Here is an 8496-nt window from a genome sequence, read left to right as displayed (position 1 = left end):
TGCGCTCGCCGGACCCTCCCCGGGGCCGGGCCCGGCCCGAACCCCCCGGCAGAGCCCGGGCACCCCGGGGGGCTCTCGCTCTGGTTTGCCTGACAGGCTCACAGCCTCCCTGAGGAAGCTGCCATTAAAAAAAAAAAACCTACAAAATTTACCCCAAATCCCTACAAACGCACCCCAAATCCCAGCCAGGAGTGAGGCAGGACAACGCCAGATCCCCCTTCCCACACCAGAGACCCTCTGCTGTGTGCTTGGCCATACCAGGCTCCCCCAAATCCCCCCTCCCAGGGACTCCCCGGTCCATCCCAGTGCAGCTCCAGCTGCTTCTCCCTATGGACCCCAACGAGTGTTTCTCCCCATGTCCCCTCCCCGTGTCCCTCAAGGGCTGCAGAGCCCCTTGGGGTCTCTGATCTCCACCCCAAAGCCGAATCCTTGGGGTCTCCCTCATCTCAAACAGCTCGAGCTGTGTCCCTCCTGCCATGGGGACACCTGGTGCTGTCCAGCCAGGACTTGGCTTTGGATCTTTCTAAGAAAAACTATCAGATCCCTCTCCCTCTGCAGCAGAAAGTGGAACCTTTTGGGATCTGGTCCCAAAAGCCCCTCGGACAGTGTGGCTCCATGCCCACCACACCACCGCCATTGGAAAGATTGTGCCTTCGCATCTCCCTGTGGGATCTTCCCTTTCCCTCATATCCATGGCTTCTGCCACCTGACCTTAATGCCAGGCGACTTCCAGGGCACCAAGGAGCAATTTCAGATAGCAGGAGAAACACTTTCCTCGCAGAAAATGGAATAATTGCGATTTTATGGGGAAAAAACACCCACACGACCTGAGAAAAGGTGGGGTCAGAGGCCATGGAGCAGTGTGACATTCCAGAGACCCTGTAATTCCCAGGGACACCCACATCCAGCCCCGGGGCCAGCTCAGGGCTGGCTGCTGCTCCCTGCTCTGGAACGATCCAGGGAGGGCAGCACTGGAGATGCTCCCGTGATTTCCTGGTACAAGTTCATTTCCAGGGAGAAAACACAAAAAGTTTTACTGTACCAAACACTGCCTGGGTGGGAGAGCAGCCAAGGCTCCTTTCCATCAGGCTTCCTGGCTCTTCCTCCGGGCACAGCTGGAAAAGAGCAGGCCATGGTCCCTTCCCACTTCCCAGAGCTCCTCTGCATCCCCAGGGATGTGGCAGGATGTCCCTCTACAGGACAGTTCGGGTCCAGCACCCTCCTGCACGGCACCTCGGGGCTCACCACTCCACACTGGGCAAAAGTGACCCCCAGAGCTGTTCCACATGGAATTGGATCGGGCTGAGGTTTGGAAATTTCCGAGCTGGGCACCTGGATTCATCCAGCCTCAAACAGACACCAACTCACCTATTAAAACCCCTCCTTTTTAAAGCCAACACTTACCTTTGGGCAGCTCTCTATGAAATCAGTGTGACCACAGGTGGGATTCCTGCTTCAGGTGGGCTGGACACTCCTGAGAGTGGAAGCAGGAGCTGGCACCTCTGCTCTCCCACAGGGAGGGTCCCATTTTAGGCCACACCAAACGTTATTCCCATGAGGAATCTTGGCTTCCTTCCACGTCCCCGCTATGAGGCTGCTTTGAGCACTGCTCCCAGACACTCACAAAATGATTCCTAAACCCAGGTGAGTTTGCAATGAACAGAGCCCACCTTTTTCCCTGAAAACCTGGACACATTCCTTACCTCAAGGCCCAGCACCCATCTACCCATCCTGTGTGCTGGAGGGGACACAGCCCAGGCCCCCTCAGCCCCCTGGCTCTGTGTGTGTGAGGTGGCAGGAGAGGACACTGTCCCAAAGGACAAACTAGCACTCAGAGCTGCATGGGCAGGATCCACGCTGTCCCTGGGATCCCCTGGATGCACACAGATGAGTCAGTGTATCATGTACGAGGTCAAAGCTCCCGGATCTTTCTGGACATTCCTCACCAGGTGCTGCCAGCGCAGGTAAGTGGCCCTTTGGTGGGAGAGGGGTGCAGTGACAAGTCCCCCTGTGTCACCTGGCCACCTGCCCAGCTGGGGATTCCCAACTTCCCACTTTTTACAGGTGGAAAGCATTTGAGACACTAAAGCTGGGAGAAATGCAGATGTTGGCTGTCATTCCCGTACAGGACAAAACCTGTACGTGTGCTGGGCAGCAGCTCTGCAGGAAGTTTGGGGTTGCACTCCTGGAACTGTACCGTGGTGTTTGTGCCATGTTCTCCTGGACAAACACTTCCCTGAAAAGCAGCCAGATTGGATTAGGCAGTGTCAGGGTGACGTCAATGCCCGGGACAGCGACGCGAGGGCTCGGAGCAGAGGGGACAGAATCCGTGTGGATCAGTGCAGCTCTCACATTTTGGAATAATGACCTGGGGAAACAAAGCAGCCCAGGCTTCCAATTCCCTCCCAGGCTGCTGAGTCACCAGCACAAACACTGCCTGGCTCAGGATGCTCCCAGGCTGTGCCGTGCCAGGGACGTGCCTGGCCTGGGCCTGCTGGTGCCAGGGGGACAGGGATGGGGGTGTGACACTGCAGGGATCAGCTTTCCCAGAAACCCCCACTCTGGAGCTATCCTGGAAGGAACAGGGCAGCCACAAAGGGTGGCAGAGCCTGATGTGCTCCTGTCAGACCCCAGAGCAAACCCCCTGCAGCAAGGACAAAGCAAAGAACTCCAGACTGATGGGACACTCCCGGTTTCTGCTTGTGACACATTTTACTCCGCAGAGCAAAGGCAGGTTGGCCTTTCTCACTTCACCTTCCCTTACATTTAAGAGATGACCGAGACTAAAAGAGAAATTAAAAATAAGAGCTAAGGAGAAGTTGTCAGTCTCCCCAGAGCTGGGACACACCACCCACGGGCTGCAGGCTGCTCCAGGGCGTTGGGAGTCAGAGGGATGCCCCGTGGAGGGGCTGGAGCAGCAGCACAGTGTGGCACATCCTGTGCAAGGAACGCAGCTTGGCCACACGTCCCCGTGTACCCGTGGTCACCCACTCCTCCTCCGCAGCTCCAGGGAGTTCCAGCAGGAAGAACAGAATTCATTTCCCGTGCCTGGTCTCTGTACACTCCAAAACAAGTGTTGCTAATGCCCAAAGGCCCCACGGAGCTCTGGGTTCCCTGGGAATGGAGCAGCAGATCCCTGTGTGCCGTGCTCCCAGCCCCATCTGCACAGCTGGATCCCAGGCAGGCACACAGCACCGGGGGGAGACCCTGCCCCGTGCGCAGGCTCAGCACTGACCTCCCCCACACACACACCTCCTCTGGCCCTGCCCTGGTGACACGAGGAGAGAGGGGGCTGTGCCAGGGCCATCCTCCCCGTGAGGATTCCCACACGCTGGAACGCTAACAAGGACAATGAGGAGTTAGGTAGGATAAGGTTGGGGCTGTGCACCAGGGCACCACGAGTTCCTGTCAGCCCCGTGTCCGTGCTCAGAGCTTCCTCTCCCGCAGCTTGCTCCCGTCGGGCTCCTCCAGCAGGGCTGAGTGTCCGTCCCCGTTGCTCAGGCATTTGTCCTTGTCGTGCCTGTGCTCCTGCCTGTGCTCCTGCTTCTGCCGCCGGATCTCCTTGTAGCGCAGGGTGATGTCCCTGCAACACACACAGCACACGGCTCCAGCCTGCAGGAGAGCACCAGAGAGCCTCTCTGCGCCGAGCTGCTGGGGATAACAACTCACTGGAGCCTCTGGCTGGGCATTGCTACCACTGCTGCTGGCACTGATTCACTGGCACTTTGTGTTTCTGGCTGGGGTCCTGGCTCTTCCCACCTCTTCCAGAGCACAACAGCCAATCCTGCAGGAGCAGCCACTGCTGCCCCCTCCACACAGCATTGCACTTCAAACAGCTGTGGAATGATTTGGGTTGAAAGGGATTCTAAAGCCCATCCCCTTCCACCCCCTGCCATGGGCAACCTTCCACTACCCCAGGCTGCTCCATCCCACCCGGCCTTGGACACTTCCAGGGATCCAGGGGCAGCCACAGCTTCTCTGGGCAGCCTGTGCCAGGGCCTCAGCACCCTCACTTTTCCCCACACCACACCTAACCCTGCTCTCTGGCAGTGCAGAGCCATTCCCCTTGTCCTGTCCCTCCAGCTCCTGATATGTGCAGAGCCATTCTCCCTCCAGCCCCTGCTATGCAGAGCCCCTCTCCCAGTCCAAAACTGGAAGGCTGCTAATTCCTTAGGCCCTGTGCAGCTGCTTTCCATGATCCAGACAGGAAGCTACCAGGATCAGGCCCAGGGAGCTCCCTGTTCATTTCAGAACCTGCACCCACCCAGGAGAGCTGTGCCCTCTCCCCAGGCACTCCCAGGGGGCACATTTGAGGGTGGGGGTTGAACAAATCCTCCCAAAGCCCAGCTGCAGCCCCACTCACCGGATGAAGAAGCGCCAGGCTGTCCAGGTGAGCACCAGGATAATCCCCAGGATCCAGCACTGGGTGATGTAGAAGGGCAGGGAGAGGGTGAGCGTGTAGGGGTCATACTTGACCACGATCAGGAACTCCGTGGCAGTAATAGCAGCAACCAGCCAGGCCTGCTGGCCCAGCTTCTTGTGGAACTTCCTGCAGGGGAAACACAGACAAAAAACATCTAATTGCTGTACAATTGGGGATGTGGAGAAATCTGCACAAAAAGACAGCTGGGGCAGGGATTTCATTCAGCTTGGCACAGTCCTACATGTCTAGCTCAGATCACACACGCACTAAGGCTCTGTAGGATGACATTTTCATGTTGGTGTTACTTCAGTTTCCTCTCAGAGGCTCTAAAAGCGAGAAAAGTTAAACTTCACCACCACACAATGCAGGGAAGTGTCCCCATTCCCAGGCAAATCCACATGAAACAATTCTCTGACCAGCCTGAGACCAGCTGATGTTCAGGGTATGGTTCCAAACAGGAACTTCTCACACACCAGGCCCAGAGCCATATTTAACACAAAGTGGAATTTAAGCTATACTAAACCATCCAAATACACTGGGAAAAAATATGGAATAAATCAAATGTAGGTGAGTGCTGATGCAGAGGGGATGAGTGCATTCCTTCTTAAAAGGTATCCTGCCTGGATCAGCTCAGATGAAAGGGCTGCAGAAACTGCTCCAGGTGGTGACAGATTAAATGGGCAGAGACCAGCCCTAACCCACAGGCAGAGAGATGAAAAGAGAAGCAGCAGATCTCTCACAGGGAATTCCAGTTGCTGAGATGATGAGGGCAGCTTTGTGCTCTGCTGGGCTGACTCCTCCTGTGCCATCCTTTCCCTGACAACAGAATCAAAGATAACCCCAACACAAGAGCTGGGCAGCCCCTAAGGCTGCCGAGGAAGAGAGCTGGTTTCCTGCCCTAATATTCAGGAAAGATGTGAAAGATTTTTCTTGTGAAGGAGATAAAAACTCGTGGCCTTGATGCAGACTCCTTGGAGGTGAGAGGAAGACTCCAGCAGGAATGTGTGACTAGGTCAATGCTACAAATGCATCAAGACACTCCTGGCCAGGAACATTTCACACATCCAGTCCTCAGGAACTCTGAGGCAGTGAGTGGTGTGTGAGGGCTGGAGAAAACTTCACCCCTCTCCTGGGGCTGTCACAATTCCAGACACTACACTGTCACCATGCTCAGCCCAAGGTCCTGCAAGCAAAGCCCCACAGCTGCCTACAGATACTCAGAATGCTGAATGGGAAGAAGAATTCTTCACGTTGGAATTTCACTGCTTTCTAGACCCAGCATTGCAGGGCTGGCTGAAGAGACCTCCTCAGTTCATCCCAGACAATCCCAGCATCACCAGACAAGGCAGTGAGCCACGTTTTTGTCAAGGAAAGCACTGGAATATTCCAATCTTTGAGCATTAAGAGTTTCCAAAAGGAAAAGGTCAGCAAGGTTTCCCATATGATGTAAGCCAGGAGCCTCTGGTACAGCCTGCTCTTCCCAGCAGGAATAATGCACTGACTTTTGTAAATACAGCCATGGAACAAATCATTCTTCCCCTGCTCTTCCCCTACAACACCATGGGAAGAATCCTGAAGGATCCTTGGCTGAAATGATGTGCAAGTGAAGCTGGTAAATGGGGGCAGATCCTCTCTGCCCGGATGGCCTGGAATGCAGGAAGGGATTACAAAACCCTCTGCAGAGAAGGTGCCAGCTAAGAGCTCAGCTCTGCCCCTCTGCAGGAGCAGCCTAATGTCAGCTCTGGGGGGCATCAAGCAGAGCCAGGAGCCCCAGGATGTGGGGGCAGTCACCTCCCCCAGCAGGAGGTGGTGGCAGTGACAGGGATGCACAGCTTGGGATGAGCTGCTCTGGTTTATGGAAAGAACAACAATCAGAGCCAGGGATAAGGCACTGGCCAGGGATGGCTCTCCCAAATTCCTGTGTTATGCCACATGGCTGGACAGAGGGCAAAGGAGCTTTTCCAACCCCAACACAAGAAGATGAATGGTGCTAAGGAGAGGAGCTCAGCAGCGAGGCAGAGACTCTTCTTACCTGTGAGTTGGAGGCACGTCCCAAACCAGAAGGTCCAACACCAAGGGCAGGGCATCCTGCCCCTGAGGAATGTCCTGAATTCCGACTAAGCAATGTGGGCTGGCCCTTCTTCCCAGTTCTAGGAGTCAAAGCCTTGCAAGGGAAACTGATCTTCAGACCATGTTGGAACCCTAAATTCTGAACACAGACACTTTGTTGCGTTGGTCAGCGACAGACAATGAACACCCCTCGAAGCCAGGCGGTGCCTCAGGCTGAGGATGTGGGCTCAGGCAGGTTGTGACATTAAAAGAAAAGGTGATTTTGAGAACAAAGCTTTCTCAGCTCTCACATGGTCTGCAGAAACAAAAGCAGCGAGGACAAATATGATGCTGAGGTGGGAACGGTCTCGAGTACATGCACTGCTGTGTGTGGTGCCTCACCTGCAGCACACCCTGCTACCCAGGGCCTCTGACCCGCAAGAGGATGCCAGGAGAGCTCCAGAGGGCCAGGGGGAAGAAAGCTCAAGGAAAGAAGTGCCTTTAAGAATCACATTTTTTTAGTCTGGGCCCTGATGTCCCCAGAGGGCACATCCAAGGACTGCAGTTCCTGGCTCTTGGTCTGGAATCGGAGCGCAGTGCTCTGCCCACGAGCCAGGGGCACTCCAGCTCATTTCCACAGAGAGATCATGTACCAGACACTGAGCTTAACACAGTGCACACACAATGCCCTCAACAACAGCTGCTCTCTGACCAGGGCCAGTGAGAGTGGTACCTCCGGAACAAAGGAACACGGAGCGGATGCTTTGGGATTAGGCCTTGCTGTCCCTGACAAGCTGAACTGAACTGGTGCCCGAGATGGATGCCAGCAAGCTGGAGCAAGTTGAAAACAAAGCACGTGGAGCTCGACATGGCAAGTACAGAGAGGAGGGGCTTACGGGTCATCCATGAAGTCGTAGATCTCCCTCATGGCCACTCCTCCCACGTTGACAAAAAACACCAGGCGTAGCAGCACCAGGTAGTGTTCAGGGGGCATCCACAGCACAAACTTCAGGTAAAACGTGTTCAGCTCTGCCAATAAAAACTGGGAGGGGGGGGGACATTGGAATTACATTTGGAAAATACCACTGGATGGAGCCTGGAAAGCCTCTCTCATCCTGAATGGCTCCCCCTGTGCATTTCTCAGCATCTCTAATTGAATCATGAGCACCCACCCAAAACTGGGTTTTTAAACATTTCCTCTACTTTGGAAGAGGCACTAAAAATCACAACAAAAAGCTGAACAAGCAGTACCCTCAAATTTCAAGCAAGGTTTTGAATTTCAAACAAAGAGCCCAAAGTACCTGCACAAACACTGAGGGCACATCCCAAAAGCACAGCTTTTCCTTTCCCTGCCCTTCGCAATCCAGCTGAGGGAGCCCCACCATAACAAGAGGCAGAGCTGCACATCCTGGGGGGGCTGGGCTGGGTTGTTTTTTCTCAGTTATATAAACTCACCCTCAAAGCCAACTTGGGAAAGTTGATTATAAATTAAGAGCAAAATGTTCTCTCCAGCAGCTGCCCTGGCAATGTGCTTAAGGGAGCAGAGAGACACCAGATTGTCACTTCAAAAGAAGTGATAACAAAGGGCATTAAGCCTTGCTGAAACCCAAGGAGTGAGCCAGAACCTGAAGCTGCTTGGAACCTGTCAGCTGAAGCTGAGATGTGCTAAAAGAAACATAATCCCACAGTTCAGTAAGAATTCACTGGGATCTCTGTTACAGCAGCACCTAAACCCCCATTTCTCCAGGGTGCAACCAGCAACCTTTAGGGGAAACATCTATTTTATTTATATTATACTCTTTTAGTCCTCCCACAGAGCAGGCCTGGTGTGCAAGGTGAGCTTGGCCAACGTGTCCTGCAGCAGTAATCAGGTGCTGGGGGTTTGTTCTGGCAAAACACAGAGTTCTGTCCTGTGCCACTGAACCTGGTTCATGCCCAGTGCCCCTGGATCACCACCAGTGTCACGGGGATGGATTTAGTTAAATTTCACAGCTGCTGGGCTGAGATAAGTTTGAGTTGCTCAG

General features: G+C 54.4%; 1 protein-coding gene across 2 annotated transcripts in view; it reads right to left on the bottom strand.

The window, feature by feature from the left end:
• Window positions 1-2689: 2689 nt before the first annotated feature.
• PTDSS2 (phosphatidylserine synthase 2) overlaps window positions 2690-8496 on the bottom strand; it is a 29753-nt gene continuing 23946 nt past the window's right edge. For both annotated transcript variants that reach the window (XM_005494801.3, XM_026797867.2), the window contains exons 10-12: window positions 7369-7514; window positions 4364-4549; window positions 2690-3583 (exon numbers count right to left, since the gene is read on the bottom strand). In XM_005494801.3, coding sequence (XP_005494858.1) covers window positions 3427-3583; window positions 4364-4549; window positions 7369-7514 — 489 coding nt within the window. In that variant the 3' untranslated portion in view covers window positions 2690-3426. The remainder of the gene's footprint in view (window positions 3584-4363; window positions 4550-7368; window positions 7515-8496) is intronic.

This window comes from Zonotrichia albicollis, chromosome 6, assembly GCF_047830755.1.
Source record: "Zonotrichia albicollis isolate bZonAlb1 chromosome 6, bZonAlb1.hap1, whole genome shotgun sequence".
NCBI classification, from domain to species: Eukaryota; Metazoa; Chordata; class Aves; order Passeriformes; family Passerellidae; genus Zonotrichia; species Zonotrichia albicollis.
This window is presented reverse-complemented; position numbering and strand designations above follow the sequence as displayed.